Source organism: Phasianus colchicus, chromosome 12 (genome assembly GCF_987193195.1).
Source record: "Phasianus colchicus chromosome 12, bPhaCol1.hap1.1, whole genome shotgun sequence".
Classification (NCBI taxonomy): Eukaryota; Metazoa; Chordata; class Aves; order Galliformes; family Phasianidae; genus Phasianus; species Phasianus colchicus.
Window position 1 is genome coordinate 18,230,488 of NC_143447.1, and position 21,479 is coordinate 18,251,966.

The following is a 21,479-nucleotide window of genomic DNA, read 5'->3' on the forward strand; positions in this document are numbered from 1 at the left end:
GGACTGGATGATCATATTGGTCTTTTCAACCTTAATAGTTCTATGATCTCTCCCTAATTACCAGCTGCTTTAATTGAAGCTGAACCGCCCCACCACCCCACCACGGAGGGGGTCACCAACACCTCGGCTGCTCACTGCCCGGAGCACTGGGTCGAGCCCCAGTTCACACAGGCAGCAAAGGTGCGCGTGGCCGTCACGGCCATCTTCTTCTTGCTGGCGGCGTGCAGCAATACAGCAGTGCTGGGCAGCCTGCTGAGGAAGAGGAGGAAGTGCCACGTGCGGCCACTGATCCTCAGCCTGGCGCTGGCCGACCTGCTGGTGACGGTGACAGTGATGCCCTTGGATGCGGCATGGAATGTGACGGTGCAGTGGTACGGCGGAGACCTCTCCTGCAAGCTCCTCAACTTCCTCAAGCTCTTTGCCATGTACGCGGCTGCCCTGGTGCTGGTGGTCATCAGCCTGGACCGGCATGCTGCTGTCCTCCAGCCCTTTGCCCGTGCCCAACGCCGCAATGGGCTGCTGCTGCGTGCTGCATGGCTGGGCAGTGTGCTGCTGGCATCACCCCAGGTAGGGCTGGATGGCTTCCTTATGGGGTTAGCGGGCTGGTTGGGTTGGAAAAGGGCTTCAGCAACAAATCCATCCCAATCTGTGATCCCACCATGGCCAGACTGGCTTTGCAACTAGTCCATCCCAGTCCATGGATTCCACCATGGCCAGATTGCTGTGTTTGGTGCACTGAAGAGTGGTTGAGGTCTCTCTTGGTTTGTTCATTCCAGAGACAAGGAGGCTGAGGGGAGGCCTTATGGTGCCCTAGAGCCTCCTCATAGCATCCTCCAGCTTCCTCCCAAGGGGAATGGAGAGGCAGTGATCTCCTCTCTCTTGTTACAGTGACATGATCGAAGAGAATAGCACAGAGCTGCATGCATTGGCCCCAAGCACTGCCTGGATGCAGTGTCCTGCCCCAGAGCTTCTCTGAGTTGTGATTTGGTTCTTGATTTCAGCTATTTCTCTTCCACCTGCACACGGTCCCAGGAGGGAACTTCACACAATGCGTTACTCACGGCAGCTTCCGAGCACACTGGGAAGAAACTGTCTACAACATGTTCACCTTCACCACCCTCTATATCACCCCCCTGAGCATCATGATTGTTTGCTACGTCCGAATCATTTGGGAGATCAGTAAGCAGCTAAAGATCAACAAAAGTAAGCAGGTCCTTAGGCTTCAGCAGGATTCTGGGATTCCCACTGGTGGTTACATTCTCCTTGTTCTCTCACACCTCCTGCTGTCCTTTTGACTCTCCCCAACAGGTCTGGTAAGAAGTCAAAATGACCACATCTCCAAGGCACGCATGAAGACTCTCAAGATGACCATTGTGATTGTTGCCACCTTCATCATCTGCTGGACCCCGTACTACCTCCTGGGCTTGTGGTACTGGTTCCAGCCAGCCATGATCCAGAAGATGCCAGAGTACATCAACCACAGCTTCTTTCTCTTCGGCTTGCTGCACACATGCACTGACCCCATCATTTACGGACTGTACACCCCCTCGTTTCGGGAGGACGTGCAATTGTGTCTCAGGGGAATTGAAGCAGCCATTACCAGGCATGAGAGACACAAACCCAACTTAGTCTCAGAGAAGACCACCAAGGATGGGGCTGTCAATGGCCAGGTGGCATCGGGTGGCTCCAATGGGACAACCATTAACACGGTGTGCTGAAGAGACATACCCAAAAGGAGACTAGAAGTGCAGCATCAGGGGCTGCTTTGTCTGGGAGGATGAATTTGGAGACAAGTTCACCAACTGACTGTGGGGGGTGGGGGTCTATAGCCAGAAACCATGAACATTTCTCCTGCCTGTACTCAGAGTGAATCCTCAGGTAGGAGCTACTCTCTCACCCAGCACAAGGAAGATGCAGTAGAGGGGCTGAGCTTCACTCATTAGAGCCTGACAAGCCTGAGATCTTGTCCACTTTTCTTGCTGTGACATCCATAAAAGCAGTTTTGGGGTCACTGCCTGACCCTTCTCCCCTCAGTCTACCTCTGTAGGGAGGCAGGAGATGCTGTGGGGATGGAGATGGACAAGAATGATACAAAGAGCTGCAGTAGGCTGAGGTAGAATTGGAAGGGACACAGTGGTGTCTCTTCTCATGCAGCAGTGGTGTGGATATGTCCTTATGTAGCAACAATCTGAGACACAGGGTTGACCAGAAGTGAGGATTTGGGGGTAACCAAAGGGTGAGACCAAGACCTGCTGCTGCCTAGCCCCTCTCACTGGCAAGTCTCACGCCAGGCACAGGCCTGCAACTGCCATCTTGCACACGCTAACAGAACAAACCCCATCTTTTCTCTTCCCTCCTTTCCCCTTTATCACATGCTCATATTTGCTCTGCCCTAACACCCACACCTCACTTCTGACTCCAGTCAGAGTGCATGCAGCCAGGTGCAGTTGATGGCCCTGTGCATCCTAAGGAGGACTGTGATGGGAAACACCTGTGGGTGGAGTGCTCATCAGCTGCTCTGGGTGCCAGCTGGGTGCTCGTGGCCTTTAAATGCACTGCACAGAGAAGAGAAGCTGCTAGAAGAGTCAGGGTGGTGGAAGGAAGGAGTTGGTTGAGCTCTGGTGAGTAAAATGGTTTATTTTTATTTTGTATTTTATTTATTTATTGTCTTTTCACTAATGTGCCAGAAGTTTGTGGAGGTCTTTGTCTTTTAGGTGTGTGTTAAAGATGTGAATTTATTCAGCTGTGTTGTTATCTTCCATGCAGTTAGGGATGATTGATTACTTCTCTGTGATATGCTCATTGTTGTTGAATGTTTTGTTTTCTTGTTGCTGAAGGCGGCTTTAGGTGGAGCTGAGTGGAGTTCTTTGGGGTTGCTGGTTGGCTGTTTTTTGTTGTGTGAAATCCTTGGACAATTGAGGTTCTGGATTTATCAGGAGACAGTTCTGAGTATTTTTGTGACTACTGTAGCTTTGAATGCTGCTGGACTTTACCAGAGTGAACATATTAATGAGACTCTTGACTTGTTGTGGCTGTAAATGTGTGTGGGGAAGCTGAGATCCCCCAGGAAAGCAAATATTCCTTAAGAAGTCTGGAGTGATGAATCCCTGCTGGTAAGAAAGGACCTGGATTGGTCGCCCAGTGCCCAGCCCATGAAAACTCAGTGGGGTTTGAACTAAAGGAGTGGTAAGTGGTCTTTGCTGAGTGGTTTGGGTGATACCAGGCTGGGGACAGGTGTTGAGTGTTTGCCTTTCCCTGTGGTAAGCATCGTCTCTGTTAACTACCCAAGGTGGGGGGGAAAAAAAATCAATCAGAGCTGTAGGAGCCCAGTCAGCTAACTGGGGTTAATTTGAGCCCTTCAGAAAGCATCTGAACTCCAATGAGATGTGTAATTGCCATTTGGCTTTCCTGGGCTCGCTCCACTCAAGGTTAATTATGCAATGCTAACTGAGTAGGGCTCGCTGGTGCCAGGCTTGGTCTTGGTTTGACTGGTGCCAGTAGGAGTTTCTTCAAAGGTGGTGAGAGTGGCTTCTGGTGGGGAAGGCAACTTGGTAATCAGACCCTCCTTTAGCAGCCCTGTCTGTAGCAGGGGCGTGGAACTAGATGAAATACAAGGTCCACTCAACTTATGCTATTCTATAACTCCATTGGAAGGGAATTGGAAGACTGAAGATCCATTCAGGGAGAAAAATGTGTTGGTTGTTTGAGCCTTGAATTAGTGGTAAAGTGCCTTTAATCTCTTAAAGACATTCTTTAGTGAATTTCTGCTGAGTGGGAGCAAATGTATCCAGGCTTACTTAAGGCCGCTTCTCCACTCTTATATGGCGTTAGGAGAGCTTGGAGACCTCTAAGAAGTGTTTTCCCTTTTGGGAGGAACTTGTCACCTTTATGGCCTATAGTATAGTGGAAGAGCATAAATTGTTCTGGCTCTGGGATACTTTTAAGGAATTCTTTCCTAGGAGGGTGGTGAGGCATTAGAGAGGTTGTCCAGAGCTGTGGCAGTCGCATCCCTGGAGGTGCTCAAGGCCAGGCTGGGTGAAGCTTTGAGCAGCCTGGTCCAGTGGGAAGTGTCCCTGCTCATACTGGGGGGGGGGGTTAAACTAGATGATGTGAAAGCTCCATTTCAACCCAAACCACTCGGTGATTCTATGAACTGTGCCACAATAGGAAAACTCTTCTCCTTGGGGTGCTGGGGAGGATACATACCTCAGTCCTTGGGACGTGGTCCCTAAGATGCTTGTGGGTGCTTTGTGCATGCTGTGTGTTATTCCCTATTGCTTCCTTTCTTCCCTTCTCTGGTGCTCAAGGCTGACATTTCGGCAAGCCCAGAGCACAGGCAAGATGCCCAAAGTGACAGCTTTCATGATAGAAGGGAAATGTCACGGGGGGGAGTGTGCTACCAAGCAGTGCCCTGCTTCTCCTCGCCCTGCATGCTTCTGCTTTCTGCCCTGGTTGCCTGCCTGCATGGCCTCAGCTGTGGCACTGAGGGACGTGGCCTGGTGGGCATGGTGGGCATGGGCTGATGGTTGGGCTTGGTGACCTTTGGAGGTCTTTTCCAATCTTAACAATTCTGTGATTCTTACACACTGCTTCAGACAGTTTCTTTGTTCAGGAAGAAGCTCTGATCCGTTTTCCATTAGCATTTTTATAGCACTGTGTGTGTTCAAAAAGCCACACAAGTGGCTTAAGAGCTTAACGTGAACCTCAGGTTAATTCAGAATATTGTTGGTTACTCAACACAACACTCGCATTAATTCAGTTGACTGCATCTCACCACGTTGGGAAACACATGCTGAAATCAGCAGGGAGCACGGAAAACAAGCACAAGAGTTGGGTATTAAGTATTTTGCTGGCCGGCTAAGATAGAATGCATTCATTTTCCTATTGCCTTTGAGATCAGCAGTCCCAGATGGGGCTCTAGAGCTCCAGAGAACCACCAGGGCACCAGCCTGTGGTTCCCTGCCTGCAGCCCCTCTCTCCTTTGGGTCTGCTCAAACCTGGGAGTGGAAAAATCCACTCTTTGGTACTGCTGGTTTAACACAGTGCTGGTTTAAAGCCAAATAAAAGCCCAGCCAGACACTGGGAGATAGTGCTGAATGGCCACTATGCGTTAATTCATTCTGCTTATCCTTCAGGAAATTTCCCTATGCAAAGGAGCCTTCAAACCCTGCCACGTTTCTTCCCATCTGTTCCTTCTGCCTGGCTGGTGGGCTCCCAGGTCTGTGCCTCTCCCTGCAGCAAAGCAACCATCCATCAAACAACTGCTGCTTCAGCCCCTCCTTTTTTAAAGGGCCTTGGATCTCCCATCTGTTCCCAAAGATGTTTCATTTGCAGGCACACACCAAGGCTCTTACCAACACAGCACCACCCTCCAGACAGTACCAAACAGCTTTAGGATTTCTGCCTGGCATCCTGCTACCCTAAACCCATGGCACACTAAAGATCACGTGTTGAGATAGACCAAAAGCAGGCAAAAAAAATCTCAGAAACACAATGCATGCTTCAAACCTCAAGTTCCTGGATTGGAATATCCAGCTACTGTAGTTGAATCTGTTGTGCAATAAATTGTTGGTTTATGTATATTTTAATTGCAAATCACTGCTATAATTAGCACGTATGTTTCGTGGGCTGTGGCAATGCAATGTGCTGTACCAGTGAGCATTATTAATGGACTGTAAAAGGCAATGGGGAATTGGACTATAATGTTCTTGTTTTGCAAGCTGTATGGTGAATAAATAAATTGGTCTTGGCAGTAAAATTAACTGGAATAAATGCTTCCAGCTCTATCCACCAAGGAGAGGGGTTGCTGTACATGTCCTCAGAACTGAGTTAGGAAACCTAATTGGCAGGTTGTTATTTCTGGCAATTAGGTAGCAGAACAATGTTAGAGAAAGAAAGAGATCTTTAAAGTATGCCATGAGTAGGGTTGGTAATCACAGACTCCTTTGCTATGGATATGTGGTGAGATCATGTTCTGGTTAGCCCCAACCCTAAAAAGGCTGCCAGGTGGCTGTGCATGGAACCCTTTACCCTCTCTCTTCTTCCTGTGGAAAATAGAAGTGGAAAGCAGTCTGACAGCAAAATGCACGCTCAGAATTGATGCTGAAGTGCCCAAGTCTGTCTGATCTTATGTGCCCAAGGTGTGGGTCATAGCTGAGAGCACCAATCCTGTACGTGTTTCATGGGGAGGAGGGATGGCACTTCAGTAGAAGTCATTTAGTTTCTTCCATTTTGGTTGCTGTTTTATTTTTTTTCTTACAATCATTATGCTTAAATATAAAAATTAATGGTCAAAATCATATTCTGTTTTAAATGTGAACCCACCTGCATTGATACATACTAAACATCACTACATACAGTTTCTGAAAACAAACTTGGACTTTGTCTGACATACAAGGAAAAACTTTCCCTTCTACGTAGTGCAAACATTACTAACCCCGTCTGACAGAAAATAATGACAGCAGAATATTTCCACACTTAGTTTTCATTAATTTTAAATAACTTTCTCCATAGACCCTTAAGAATCAGTTCATGCTAAGCTGCACCGTTAAGATCCTTTTTAGCTGTACTGGGTGTCTTCATGAATCACAGGAATACAGAAATAATAACTGGAAAGCGCCAAGCATCTTTTATTTCCAGAGCTCTGGAACAGATGCAGAGCTTAGTGGATTCCTTGTTATTAAGGCACGTAGTGAAAATAGCAGTTATTATCTCAGAGGGCAATTCATCCCTCTGAGTGAAACATTCTGTGCCAGTAGTAGAGGAAGGCTGGAGAGTTGCTGGCCCCAATCACGATTAGCAGCAGGAGGTACAGCATCATTGTTATGGCGAAACGGTGGGTGGAAAACCAGGAGGACTGACCTGAAGGCCTGCAAAGGGAAAAGTGCATGGATTTCATGAGATGCAGGTCTCTGCAGCTTGTTCCTGTTGCTCTTTCACAAACTGGGTATGTTTATCTATCTGTTCCATGCTCATTGTTCTAGGTGGCTGAGCTCTTACCTCCTGTGCTGTTTCTGTGAATATACCAGCAAGTATTTAACTCGGAGGAGCTGATTGTTTGTGACAACAAAGTACTTCTGTGGCACATCACCACCTTCACTGTTCTTCACTCTTGCTCTTTTTCTGTCTATTTCTTCTGAATCTGCATGGGAAGGAGAAAGAAGAGCTCTTCAGGGAACAGAAAAGTCAAACTTCCAAGTGACTGTAAAAAAAAAAAAAAAAAAAAAAAACCCTCACATGCATGTACGCCCACAGGAGTGGGAATGAGATAATCAAAGATCTCAGCATTCCCCAGAATCCTTTAGCATCCAGGAATAGACCGAAAAGTTTGCTTGAGGCTATACCACTCCTAGACATCCCTGGTATGGGTGGTATTCCAGCACAGACCAGGGTGAGATGGAGGCGGGTCACACACAGTGCTGGAGAGCTGCTCATGTTAACAGGGAGAGAAAAACAACACTGAAGGACTGAGCCCTGCAAGCAGAAAGGAGATGGACAACATGAGCAGAGGCTTCTTAGTCTAGGTATCTAAGATAGTTCCTTTTTGCTACACTCTGCTCCTGTCCCAACATCAGAGGCATCAGGGAAGATAAATTTATCATAAGAATAAACGATGCAACCAAATTAGTGTTCTAATGCATCTACAGAGAGGATTGCAAGGCTTCTATGTGTTTGTTGAGGGGCAATCAGAAAAGAAAGCTGCTGAAGAGTATCCATGTGCCCTGTATACCACACTGTCCGTAAGGCTGTGTATGTGCCCAGAGCTGAAATACAAATGCTGCTGAACAAAGGGTTGAACTGTCTGTAGTTATTACTGCAACAGGCTCACCTTTCTTCTTCACCTGGCACTTGACATCGGGGTGGTCGATGATCTCACAGACAGCAACGCAGCTCAGGATGGAGCCCAATGTGCTTCGCTGCCAACCGAGGCCGTGTGGGCTGTAGAGCAGAGCCAGGCTGAGGTCACTGGTGAGATAGGTGCCTTCACCAAACAGCGATGTCTGAAACAGAACAGAAACGTATCCAACATCCTGCAGGGCGAGTTACAAACAGCATGCAAGTGTTCTTTACTGTCAGTCCGGTGGCTCTGTTTCTCAAGGTGAATTGGGAAAGGTTTTTCTACCCACATTTGGCCTGGTCCTCTGCACTGCTTTTGTCCTGGCACAACTTCCTGCCCTCTCCCATCCCTCAGATTAGCTGTTTGGCACAGCCCTTGGTGAGGACAGATTCATGCCTTCCTGGATTTGGATTGAGCTCGCCAGTGTAAGCATTTTATATCAACATGACTGCACTGCTGTCAGGGGCATTGCACTGATTTATTGAGACTGCCATCATTCAAGTAATCCAGCCTTCGTGTACCGACAAGGCTTTAACTCACATTTAAATCCCTGCTTCACAGGAAAAGAGGGGAGTATGTTTCACTTGTGAATTCCTTTCAAAAATAACTGTTTCAATAACTTTGAATCAGAGGATTTGCCACGCTGACTGCAGTTATTAAGCCAGTAGATCCAGCATAGCTGAGGAGCCTTGTTCACAAAGGGCATCCGGGGGGAGGAGTGGAGGGGGAAAACATGGTCCAGGTTAATGGGAAGGATATGCAGCTGTTGTGTCAGAGCTGCTTTACAGACAGCAGAGTCCCAGCTTCCTTTCTGTTGAAATTAGAAGGGCTGAAAATCCTGTGGGATATTTCCCTTAGCTGGGCCACTTAGAGAGGGATCTACAAGTGGCACCTGAAGCTACTTGAGCTGACCCTGCAGCCAGGTGGGGAGAGAATTCCCTGTGTCCTCTGGGTTGCTGTCTCGTTCTGTGCACAGACATGTCCCAGCTGCAGGCTGCTATTTCCAGAGGCATTACACCTCCTTACAAAGGAGCAAAGGATAGACAGAATTTGTCATGCTGGAGGAAACTATTTCATGCTGCTTCCAGTTTTTACCCTTAGGCTGGAGCAGAGGATTGAATGCAACTGGAGGCCAAGGCCTACACTGAAGTGAGCACGCTTCGTGCCCTTAAAGGACTCTGCATCCAGTCCAAGCGTGACTGGCTGCAGGTGACCAAAAAGAGATGGTGCCCATAAGGAGCATCAGGAGCCTCACCCTGTTCAGATGGCAGTGCAGGCCGTTGTGCAGAATGGAATGGAAGTTCTCCAGGCGACTGCCATGGAAGGCATAGATGAGGTCCTGCTCACCCCTAGTCTCAGCAAACTTGGCATTCATTTGATCACAGTATGTGACCTCAAAGAGGAAGTCCGGAGCAGGAACAGCAGCACCAGACATCCCAGTGAGCTCCTGGATCTTCTCATACTTGAAAACAGGAAGGAACAGCAGTGTCAGTTCATGGGGCTGGGCCATTCACTGGAAATCCTCTTTTTCATCCCTTCACCTTTCAGACTGCTTCATGTATTTTGATCACGCCTCCTGGGTCAGAATTCAGTGTTCCCAGGGAGAACAAGTGTGTTCAATAAGAATTTTGATAGGTTTTGCTCTCAACTGATGTGAGAACATCACCGTTCCACCAAGCTGTGCTGGCTGCTAAGATGACCCCTCATCAGCTGATCTTGGAAAACGTGAAAAGAGAAGTTGTTTTCTTGCTGCTAATCCCTACAACTATTTTGATCCCTGTTACAGAAGTGCTCTTAACCTTTCTGGTTTTGGGCCAAGCATGCATGATACAAACTTGTCTTTGAGCAAGAAGCAAGGCCCAGCCCCAGGAAACCTGAGCAGGACTATCTTGGTCTGGTACAAGCACATACACGTCCTGTTAATGGCAGCAGCACTGCCACCCATCAGCTACTGACAGCAATAACTATTTCTTCTACTTGTTTTTCCTGAAAGCTATTAAAAAAAGAATTCCTCTCTACCTACGGGAAAAATGTGTTGAGCAGCAAAGCTGCCTTAGGCAAATTCTAATGGGCCGTCTGAGTTCAGGCCTTACCTCCTGCTTCTTAATGCTGTGTATCGTGAAGGTCTTAGATGACAAAATCCAGCTTAACAAATCCCAGGTCCTTTTCTCTTCGTTCGGGACGGCTCGCAGGAGTTCCTTCAGGCTGGGCAGCGCCTCGGTATCTGCAAGCTGACAACAGGAGCTCAGTCCGAGCTCCTCACCGTGATTAAACAGAGACCTCTAGTGAAAACAACCGAGCATTTCAGCCCAGCGGGCTGCAAGCTGAGAACAGCCGCTGTTTATCGCAGGGGCAGACGGAAGGGAAGCGGTCTGCACGCCGGGCCGCGGCGGGGCGGACACGAAGGGTTGGGAGGGGAGAGCCGGCCGCTCCGGCGTCGTTTTCGTGGCACAGACGTAACGGCTCCGCATCCCCGCTCCGGGCAGCGCGCCGTGTTCCCGCTGCGGCTCGAGTCCAGCCCCCGTCCCCCCCCCCGCCGCCCGGCTCGACCCTCGCCCGTCCCCGCCGCGGGTCGGGGTGCAGCGCCGTGGCCGGGTGCCGCTCACCAGCGCCTCGAAGTCCTTGGAGGCGGCGTCGGCGCCGCCGTAGCGGCTCGGGAAGGGCCGGAGCGCCGAGTCCCGCCTGTAGCTCTGCAGCGCGGCGGCGAACAGACTGCAGCGCAGCTCGGCGCCCAGCGGGTCCCTCCGCACCGCCTCCCGCACCGCCTCGCCGGGACACGGCGGCCGCATCGCTCCGGCGGAGGGGGAGGGGAGGGCAGAACCGCGGCCCTTCCGCCTCGGGGCCGCCGCTCCGCCCCGCGCCGCTTCCCGGCCCCTCCCGCCCCGCGGCCCGGCGCTCACCTGCGGCGGGAACGGCCTCGGGCCGGGCGGCCGTCAGCGGGCGGAAGCAGCGCTTCGTTCCCGGCCGCGGAGCTCGGGCGTTGCTCACCTACGCGAACGGCTCGGGAGCGTCGGAGCAGCGCCGGCGTTTGAGGGCAGAGCCTGATGGATCGCGGGCTGAGCGCGGTTACATCACACTGACAGCGATTTCACGGTGATGCAGACATCGGCTCGAGCTGTGGGTTCGCTCAGCGGCTTTTACGAGAAGTGAACCTTTTAATAAGAGCCGTGTGAGCAGCGCCCATTGAGCTGCCGGTGCTAAGGCAGCTCGGCGACCCTTAGGATCTCGTCCAGCTTGGGAGATGCTGTGACCGCGAGCACGGCGGCACGCTGATTATAAAGGCTGCTTTGCTTTACATCAGTCAAATTGCTGGATGCCTGCACACATTGGTCTCTAAACCCATCCTGTGGCTCAGTGCTAGCTTTCCCTGCTTGCCACGCTGGACGTGGATTATTGTGTGGGTTTGGGGTGAAGGTTTGAAATCTGGATTCTGCCCTTTCCAGGCACCGCAAACCCACACGAACTCCGTGCATTGATGGAGGTTTGTCTGAGTGTCACAACTGGTGCACGAGGGGTCATCCCAATGACTTGAAATTAGCCCCCAATAGAACTAAAACACTGCCAGCATTATAATGGTTAATGGAGATTCTGAGAGCATTGATCCCAAACCTCTCCCTATCTCTGGGATTTCTAATGGACAGAGCTTCCATTACGGCAAGCTGGGCCAAGCTGGGCAGTGACAGCTATTGATGAGATAACAAGTTTGCTGCCAGTGGAGAAAGCTATCTGCTCGCATTCCTCTGCCATCGGATGAGACCCCATTGTACAGAGCAGCCGCTGTGCTGGAGACGAAGTACAGAAAGCTTTCGGTGCTGCTTTTAAGGGAGATGTATCCTTGCACGTTCTATTGCTGCAGGGCTGGCTGCTGCGCTGGCAAGCAGCTGTCCTTCTCTTTCTTTTCTCAGACAAGTGCCCTTCAAACCTATTTACCTTTTCCTGTGTTGTTTTTACTAGATAGGAAAGCTGCCCTCAGTGCTTCGCTGCGGCTCGGTGCAAAGATGGCTTTGTAAGAGGGTCACTGCCAGCACAGCGGATTGAATAGCACTGCTGTTCTGCTCCTCGTGAAACTGAAGATCTGATTATTTAACGTAGGCTGTAATAAAAATAGTTTCTGGTGTCGGTGGATGCATTTCAGCATAGAAACAGGCTTAAATGTCTTCATTTAATTCCAGCGTGTTTAAAATTGATCTCACGGACCGGAAAAGAGATTTTTTTCCCCTCCTTAACTAGGGCCTGTGAAGGAAATTAATATAGGGAAGGGAAAATAGAAATACAATACTACACTCAGTAAAACAAATGCTTATGGCTGAGGGGTTCGTTACTGGCTGGTAAGGCTGGAAAAGCCAGCTGTATGAGGTATGTTTTATTATAGAATTAACCTTGACCCAGGGTTCAAAGAGAAAGGTTAGCTGGAAATAAATCAGTGGTACGCTCAGGTCACTTCAAAGAGCCTAAAGCTGAGCTCAAAGATTACATGCTGTTTGTGTGTATGCCGTTGGAAGGGAACATATGGTAAAGATAATAGAAGTAAACTATTTATCTCTCTTTTTCTCCCTCTTGCAGGGTTTAATGTCTTTTTGTCCTTTGCCTGTAAGTGCTGCAGGGGATGGCTTGGCTCCCTTTTCCCCAGTGCAGTACATGCACTGTGCAGATAGTGGCACGTTTTATGATGTACAATGGCCTGGTTTTTCACATTATGGGGAAATCTGATGATTATCCATTTTAAAGTAATTGCTGAACAATAGGAAGGAGTCCACTTGTTAAAAGTAAACATAGAAGCGAGCTGCATCTATCTGCACTGTGCCTTTGCTAGATCTGCTCCTTAGAGCACTCTTTGATCTGCCATGCTGGGAAGTGAACACAGTGGGAGACTGGAGGTGGGATATACAGCAACTCACCTCTGGGTTGTGGGCTCTGATGCAAGGCAGGTGAGCTGGCCTGCAGGGCAGCATGGCAGGCAGCAGAGGCCCTTCTGGGACAGTGCTGCTGGGGCTGCTCTGCTGGCAAAACGCAGCAGCTCCATCAGTCTCTCTCCAGTCCTGCATTGCCACGCTTCAGCACAGGGCAAGGTGTTTGTTGTGGCCCAGGGTTCCTCATCTGATTGCAGATGTTTGCAGTGCAGCAGCCCAGTGCTCCTTTGAAGCTCACCCAGTTTGCCCCTCCAGGCTGTGCTTGGCAATATGGGTTGGCCACCAATGCTCTTCCGTGGCTGCTGCTCCTACAGCCAGGGCAAGGAGATGTGGTGAGGGCTCAAGGAGGACCAAAGGCACTGCTGGGGTTTACAAATGGGACTCACGTACCTGTCCTCAGGTGCAGTGCTGCCTCATGAGTTGTTAGAGATGGGCAGTGTTACAGTCAAAAAAAGATTAACACAGTGGAAACACCATACAGGAGTGAAACAGCAAAAGGGAATAACACAAATGGGATTGTGTTACAAAGAGAAAGTGCTCACCTGTCTCTGAAGGTCTAGGCTCCCCAGGAAGCTCCACAAAAAAGGACCTCCAACCAGAGATCCTTCCCTAGCGGCAGGCAGTCCTTAAATGAGGTCTAAGAGACGTGAAGCTGGGTTCCACCCCTTCCTGCCCCACAGCTGAATTGCTTTCACCTGTGCTCCCAGGGCTCACTGGGTCCTTTCCCAGGTGCTCAATCTGTGGTTCAGGCCGTGACTCAACAGTTCCCATACAGGTAGCATGGTTAGGTTGTGGATGGACTTGATGACCTTGAAGGTCTTTTCTAACATGAGCAATTCTGTGAACCCCAGGGTGGATTCCTTAATGTATTACTTTCTATTGACCCTGCCCCAAAACCCGAATCTGAGCTGAGAAGGAACATGGGAGAAAAATAGAAATCAAATGTAAGAAGTGAAAACCTCAGGGACTCTGAGTGCTGGGGAAGGCCTTAATGTTGTGTCTGATGGTTCCAAAAACAGGGATTTTGCTGCACCTTGGCTGCATCAGATCTGAGAACTGGTTCTGTTTTCCCTCACACCAGAGGCAACTGCCAAGGTTTATCTTTGTAGGGTTTTGTTGCAGAAAGGGAAACAGGAGTGTGAAAGGTCCAGAAGCCTCGTGTAGCTCTGGCTAAAACCGCGTTGTCTGCAATAGCAGGTTGGCTGAACCGTGGCCAAACCTCCCTCTGCACCTCTCTCAACATCAGGCTAGAGCTGTGGGGATAGAGCCGAGCCATTAGAGCAGACCCAGGCTGCCTGCTGGGGGACTGCACAGCTGAAAAATGGGTTTCTGTCCCCAGAGGAGCAGTCTGGAGAGGCTCTACTGGAAGCTGAAGTTCTCAGTGCAGGTGGCAGAAGCCTCCCACAGCACCCTGTCTGCTGCCGTGTTCTTATTTGTGGCCCTAAAGGACGTTTTCCTTGCCCCAAGCAGGATCATGCCCCTGTGTTGGTTCTGTTTGCCAGATGATGGCAGCAATGCATTTAATCTGGAGGCAGCCGCTCTGCCTGCTCAGAGCATCCCTTTCCTTCACTGCTTCCCACAAGCCTGTGTGTGACAAAATGTGCTGCACTGTCATGTATATAACATCATGTGCTGTATTTAGCAGCTGGGCAAAAACGTTGTCAGGTAGGACTTCTTATCTCTTTCTCTTGCCTGGGCTCATCCCAGGCTTGGGAACCTCAGCACAGCATTGAGTAACAGCGTGCTGCAAAGTCTTGATGCTCATACAGGTCCTATCACACCACGCTGCAAAGTTCAGGATGGGTTTTTGAAGCATTTTGTTGACGTTGCTGTTTGGAGCAGGACCCCTTTGGTGTGGGGTTGAATCACTCAGAGCCGTGCTGCTGTGAAAACAGGGAAAAATGGGGCAGAAGGGAAAGAAATGCATGCCCTATTCCAAGGAAGTTACCTTTCCATCCCCCTAAACCTCCAAGGTGAGGCCCTTGATAAATTTTGGATTAAAAGGAGCAGTATGCCTGCATGGACATCTGATCCATCGTCAGTAGTGACACTGGGATCTGTCACATAGGAATTGCCATCTGTAACCTGGTTGCAGGTGTTCCAGAGGGAAGGGAACGGGAGGTGGAGCAGGGGGTTGAAACACAGACATGGTTTGCTGCAGGGAAGAGTGACTACAAGTCTAAAAGGTGCATGTGCCTTTCCTTTCCAAATCACTCCATTCCTCCACCAGCTCGAGGAAAAAAAGTAGAAAATCTCATTTTTCAGGAAAAAAAAACAAAAAAAAAGGAATTTTTCTATGGGATGGGTGCTGCATCCATGGGACACATAGGCACCCAAGATTAATCCAACCACCAGCCATCAGCTATTTATTTAAAGAGGTAAATTCTCATCTAGTGTTTTAGCCATCAATCCCCATTAGTTTCCCTCCATGGTTGATTGAATAGTCCATCGGCTGTACTAATAAGCACCCATTAGCTGTCCCATGGAGCTTTCGTTTTATTAGAAACAATTCACGTCAGCCTCAGCCAGATGGAATGCTTTTAGCCCAGTTGTTTTGATTGCATTATTTGGAAGGTGCAATCTGAGTGCCTGGATGGCCACAGAGGGGCAGGAGCTGTGGGGCCATGGGGAGCTGTGGGGCCATGGGGCCTTCCCTCGTCTCTTCTTCTTTGGACCAAACAAACCAAGAAACCTCAGCTGCTCCTCACACCTTTTGCCTTCTGGACCCTTTCCCCATCTTCATAACCCTCTTTTGGATGCCCTCTGATAGTTTTATATCCTTGTATTGAGGTGCTTGAGGCGATGCCTTGCTGTTAAGGCATGAGTTTCCTCCAAGGATTTGCAGCAGTTGTTCCCATCACCTCCCCTCTGTCTTTGGGCTTTGGAAAGCCCACATCTCAGCATTCACTGTCAGTGTTCCTCATCCCATTTTGTCCTGCTTCTTCGTTCCTCAGAGCACAAGTGCAGAAATTCCCCCTTTTGCAGTGTTTCAGGTTGGGGTAAGCTGTTCCCAAGCAGTTTGGCTCACTGCTCCACAGGGATTGCTGCAAATCACTGCTCAGCTGCTCTTCATCACGCAGGCCTGGCTTCCATCTACCCGACAGTCCTGCTAAAAGGATAATAATGCTTTAAAAATTAAAGTCAGCCAAACAACTACTTCATAAATTCATGGCCTTGCCCTGATCCTTTCCAGAAGTTTTTCTTTTGGATGGAGCCCATATCAGACCTTGGATTCCTTTCCTTTGGAAATGCTGCTGCTTTTCTTCTTTGAGAGCGTGCTGGGTCACCCGGCTATGCAGAGGGGGTTACCAATTATCTGTCATTAGCTCAACACAAACAAGCCTCACTTCAGAATAATCTTGTGATCTCTCCTTCAGAGAACACAGGATAATCTCTGTGTGATATTGTCTCATTGTGGGATTTTTGTCCTTGATGGATAAACCAGCCTTGAATCCTATTAAGAGCTATTCTGCATCCCTTGAAAACAGACAGACTTGTGGGAGAGGCAAATCCCAAAGAGACTCTTAGCTTCACCTACCTGATTGCAGCAGCTGTGTCTACCTGGAGCGCTTCTGAAAGCAATTTAGGTATGAACGCAGCCCTGGCTCTTCCATGGGGCTGATGGTCCTCAGCTCTTCAGATCTGGCTTCCAGCAGGTTAACCATGGCAGATAAACTGAGGGCTTGCTCCAGGGCCAGTGGAAGGCAGCACTGGGCAGCAAGGCTTGTCTAATGGGCGATACAGCATCTTCTCCATCAATGACAAATCCCCAGATACTAAGGCCTTGGAGCCCTCTGCAAGGTGCATGGCTCAGAGCTGTGGGTGTCAGCCCAGGCTTTTCCAATGCTTTGCTCTTTAATGATAGGAAAGGGTTTTTTTTTAAACCATCCTCTGCCTTTGCATCACCATCTGCACTGAAGGCTGTCCTTACTCCCAAGGAGATCCTTGGGTGGGGACTGATTGGCACAACATGCAATTTGCTGCTAGGTGTGCTGGCAGAGGTCAGGTGCCTGTTGCGTCTAAAAGAACCGAAGAATTTACTTTTGAGTGCTGAGTGTGAAACTGTCAGTGCATTGGCTGCCTTCCCATAGCAGTTCATGGCTTTCCATTGGTGCATAGACTTCAAGGTGCAAAGAGATGTTGGCTTAGCAGGAGTCTCTCAGACACCACTGCAATAAATACAAACGGTAAATTTTTGGCAATCCCTGCTTTCTCTTAAAATCTGGGGTCTTTATATCTTGAAGAGAGTTATGACAGCGCAAGAAAAACAAATTCATCAGCCACGAGGGGAGTTTGGAAATGTTTTTTTTTAAAAAAACAAAAACCACATAGATATGATAGGAAATATTGAGCAAAGTGTAAAAGGGAAAATCTCGTCTTGTAGAAATCTGACAGCTCCAGTAAAGTCAAATTGCTTCTCAAGGGATGTCAGTGGGAGGATGGAGCCTGCTAAAGTCTGAAATTCATTAAAAAGAAAAAAAAAAAAAGGGGGAAAGAAGATTGTCTACCTTGCCTTAGATGTTTTGTTTTTCAGTGCTGAGGTCCCACCAGTTTTGCTCTGCCCAGCCTCTCCTGGTGCCACCAGCCATTTCCAATCGGTGCAAAGAATGGATCTGATTTTTAGCAGTGAGTGTTCCAAAGGCTTTAACCACGGTGCTGTGCTTGTCCTCTGGGTCCATTCACAGCAATGGGCAGCTCCTTGCCTGGGGATGGGTGATCACACAGTGGTTTTCAGAAATAAATCCATTGCGGGGGCAGAGAGTAGATGGGGATGCTGAAGATATAGAAGTCAAATTAATAAAGGCCTGCTAAAATATGCTCGTAGGGAACAACAGTTTACAAGGGCCCTGTTATCTAATCACTTCTGTCAGGCAGAGAATTCTGGACAGCAATTATTTTTAACCAGACCATTGCTGGAGGAGCTTTCTTGCTTCTCAGCACTTCTTAAGGGCAAAACGAGGGGCTCTGTAGAACAAACCTCTGTCTCTAAGTGTTCATTTTTCACTTCTCCGGTGTCTGAAATTGGGGTTGCTTCTTTCTTTTTCTGCCATGGGATCGAACAGGGCACATCTACACCCCAAAAAGGAACCAGGTGTTTGGGCTGATGGTCCACACAACCATATGAGACCAGCTGGACTTCCAGCGCCTGCATGACCTCAGATCTTCCATCATGCTGAGAAAGCAGCTTTCTAACCAAATTAATTCCTCTGTCCCGTACAGAGAGATCCTGGGACAACGTCTCATCTTACAGAGCACTTCAGTCCCAGCTCTTTGACCCATGCTTGGGGAGCTGCCCCCTTTTTCTCAAGGTCTTTTGAATATCAGTGGGTTCGTTCATCATCCCGGGGCATGCAGGAAGGTATCGATCACGTATGATGAATTGGTGCGTGTGTCGTGCAGGAGGAGTGATCAGTTAATGGATGAATGATGGCAAAACTCGTGCTTCCATCCCTAATGGCTGCTTGTTCCCCTTCCTGAGGAGGAGAAACTTTGGGTTTTGGGGAGAGGGAAACGGTGCTGTGAAACCATGAGGACCTACACAGCAGGTAACACAAGGGGCCACGCTGCTCTTGGTGAAATCAGCTTCTCTTCCAGCTTCCCCCCAGTGCAATGGAGCCCTCCAAAAACCAGCACTGATTCCCCCTTCTAGCCCCTCAATTTTTTTTCCCTATACGAACGTTTTGGAAGCAAAGCACATTATTCCAAATGCGATTAAGTCGTTTGGAAGAGGATTATGGTGTTTTGGGAGTAACACCCTCTTATTCCCGAATGAGATCAGTCACACAGGGAGTTAATCGGGGGCTCTGCTAAGCCTGCAGCCCCGCATCAATCCCAACCTTGGCATCATAAGAAGCAGCAGCAGCCATGCAGCCATGGCTTGCATCATCCCCCGGCGTGATTTGGTTTTTTTCTTTCATCCTCCGATATGTTTTTATTATTGAAAATTAACGGGTTTCCTAAATTTTGATTTCCAGGCTGGGACCAAACACAGCTTAGGCAGTTAGCGATGCATATTTATTTCCATCTCGAGCAGGAAAAATATAACTTCCTTACTCGTGTTTCTATAATTTCTTTTCTGCCCATATGCAAATTGCTGGTTTATTTGTGTGAGATTTATGCAGCTAAATGATGGGGAATTATAGAGGCAATTCAGCACTTAGAAAAGAGAGAGACAATTGCTGCAATTTGCTTGTGCCGTGCACTAATTCCTTCAGAAAATGCTTTTGCTCATTTATTTGCACCAATTTCTGCACCCCTAAGCAAGCTTGGAAAATTTTCTCTGGGGTCAGTGCGCAGCAAATGGTGTATATTTCTTTCTGCCCATGCCATCGCCTCCCCACAATCCTTTATAGCAATTAGTAACAATAATGAAATATAGCTGTGATTTCTCAGTGCTGGCTGAAGAAACACAGCCCGTGCTGTGAATCAAGCACATTTTCTGGTCAAATTGGCCATGCGAGCTCGCTGCTCAGGAAGCTTTAAATCCTCCTCTGCATTGCTAGGAGCTAAGCTCAGCAGGGGGAAAAACAGCGTTAGGAGCAGAATTGTTCCCCGTTCCTACGAAGGACTTTGTCCTTGTCAAAACCCATGCAATGCTCACTTTTGGGACAACATGGGATCACAGAATCGCTCTTGGAAGAGAGTTCCAAGTCCAACCCAACCCATCCCACCGTGGCCATGGGATGGAGATGGGACGTGGGGCAGAGAAGCAAGGCTGGAGGTCCTGCAGGAGGACTTGCTGTGCTCGGACATCACCGGGCAGCTGGTGCCCAACTATGGGAGAAAGGGAAGTGATTTAGGTTTGACCGTTACCAGAAAAACATGTGCGGAGGACGGGGCAAAGAGAAGAGCAGCCGTTTCCTATTAGGATAAGAGTAGGTCAGGTGTAGTTAAAACTGAATAAATGGAGCAGGAAATGTGGCCGTATATTACTCACCCAAGATATATTGCACACATTAGCTCTGTTTGATCGGGCTGTGCTGAGGTGCGGGGCTGTGGGGTGGCCAAAGCCCAGCTTTGTGCTCTATTAAAATAAATATATGGCCGGTGTTTAATAACGCCGCTACGTTTGGATGTAATCGAAAGTCTGCGTGGGCTCTTCTGGAAGGCTGTGCCTGTAATGAATCCATGCCTTTTGAAGGCGGAAGGTGCGATATTAATACTGTTTACATAGCAAAATAATTTATGGATATTCACTTAACGACGTTACCGACGTCTAACGCATGTCTGCTCCTCCCAGGAGCACTTGGGGTGTTTCTGGGAATTGCAGCTGGGCAGGGACGAAGCTCTGCTGCCTTTTTTTTTATTTTTGCTAGGAATTAAGAAAATAATGCATTTTTTTGGTTAAAAAGTCAGACGTAGGGTGAAAATACGCTGAGATTCTGGTGCTTGGAGCTTGGGCACTGAGTCTTAATGGAGAGTTGTGCTGCTTCTCAACACGGAGCAGTGGGGATGGGGCTGTGCAGGACAGCCACTACGGATGGTGCAAATCCATTTGCAAAAATAATTGGAAAATAATAATAATAAAAACATGCCAGCATGGGCAGAAGGTGCCATAGGTTCGGGGGAAGGACGCTGTCGCCCCAGGGAGATGCCGCCGTGTCCTGTGCGCATTAATGAAACACTTTCTTTCCGGTTAGGACTTGAGTGATGCTCATTGAAAATCAGGCTGCCATGGAAACCGGAGGTGTTTGGTCTTTTGGGAACGCTGTCGGACGGAGGTGCGGGGAGGGGGAGGAGGTGGCTCTGCAAAATCCCCCATTTGCTGTTCCTGGGTCCCTATGGCCGTAGCTGGGGCGGGCAGCCTCGAGATTTTCCTTTCTCTTTGCACTTTGGTTTCTGTTTCTGGGATTTTACGATCACCTTTTGGAAGCACTTGGTGGTGGGGTGGGCTGAGAAATGACGTTCTGTTTCCCAATGGCCAGAACCGGTCTGTGTGCTGCACTGCAAGGAATCCCAAGTGTCCCAGTGCCTGCGGCTGTCCTCCCAGGGAGGAGCTTTACTTCCGAGGTTCCCCCAAACAGTGCACGTTAGAAATACCCTGGGAGAAAACAGAGGCTGTAAACCAAATCTGGTGATACTCAGCCTCTCACCTGCAGAGATTGTTCCTTTTTTTTTCTCCTCCTTTTTTTTGAATCCTATAGAACCAAACCCAAAGCCCCAAGCCCAAAATCACTGCGTGTTCAGAAAGTCTCTATCCCTAAACCCACATGTGAGGGCTGAATTGCTTCCACCCTGAAGGCTTGCGTTCCCTTTGGGAGTGCTGGGCTCTGCACATCCGGAGTTGGACTCAGTGACCCTTAGGGGCCCCTTCCCCCTCGGGATGTTCTGTGAGGCCGTGCATCCAGAGCCACAGATGTGGGTTTCTGTGGGCACACGTGTCCCTGCAGCTGCTCGAGGTTGGGCTGTATCTTGCATGCGGCTTTGTGCAGCAGTTGTGCCATAGCAAATATAGAAATAACGTGAGGGTTAAAAAAAAAGAAAAAAAAAAAGTCTGGAAGATGGCATTGTTCATGCTGGCTAAAATCCTGTGAACAAAGCAAGCAGCATCATTTCACTTGCAAATTGAGCAGCAAAGCAAAATACCGTTTATGAAACTGTAATTTATTCTTGGAAAATCAAGCACTTACAGTGTCTGCTCATCGCAGGTTAAGTTACAGAAAGGGAAGAAATAGATTAATGATGAACGTGACAACATTTCAGGCTCAATCATCGCAGCAAAACCCTGCACA

At 48.9% G+C, this 21,479-nt stretch overlaps 2 protein-coding genes across 6 annotated transcripts in view; one reads left to right on the forward strand and one right to left on the reverse strand.

Moving 5' to 3' along the window:
• Positions 1-7,115, forward strand: part of LOC116225455 (gonadotropin-releasing hormone II receptor-like) — a 19,064-nt gene extending 11,949 nt beyond the window's left edge. For 4 of the 5 annotated variants that reach the window (XM_090149133.1, XM_090149131.1, XM_090149134.1 and 1 more), the window contains 4 exons: positions 65-567; positions 1,002-1,203; positions 1,309-2,621; positions 6,984-7,115. In XM_090149133.1, coding sequence (XP_090005259.1) covers positions 65-567; positions 1,002-1,203; positions 1,309-1,718 — 1,115 coding nt within the window. In that variant the 3' untranslated portion in view covers positions 1,719-2,621; positions 6,984-7,115. Of the gene's footprint in view, positions 1-64; positions 568-1,001; positions 1,204-1,308; positions 2,622-5,135; positions 6,357-6,983 lie in introns of those variants that run through there. The other variant, XM_090149132.1, reaches the window with a different exon arrangement.
• Positions 6,606-10,720, reverse strand: PARP16 (poly(ADP-ribose) polymerase family member 16). Its single transcript, XM_031587832.2, has 6 exons — positions 10,444-10,720; positions 9,931-10,068; positions 9,093-9,299; positions 7,829-8,000; positions 7,000-7,141; positions 6,606-6,869 (listed from the first exon to the last, which is right to left on the reverse strand). The coding sequence occupies exons 1-6, from the start codon at positions 10,624-10,626 to the stop codon at positions 6,725-6,727; spliced, it is 987 nt and encodes a 328-aa protein (XP_031443692.1). The 5' UTR covers positions 10,627-10,720; the 3' UTR covers positions 6,606-6,724.
• Positions 10,721-21,479: the final 10,759 nt, after the last annotated feature.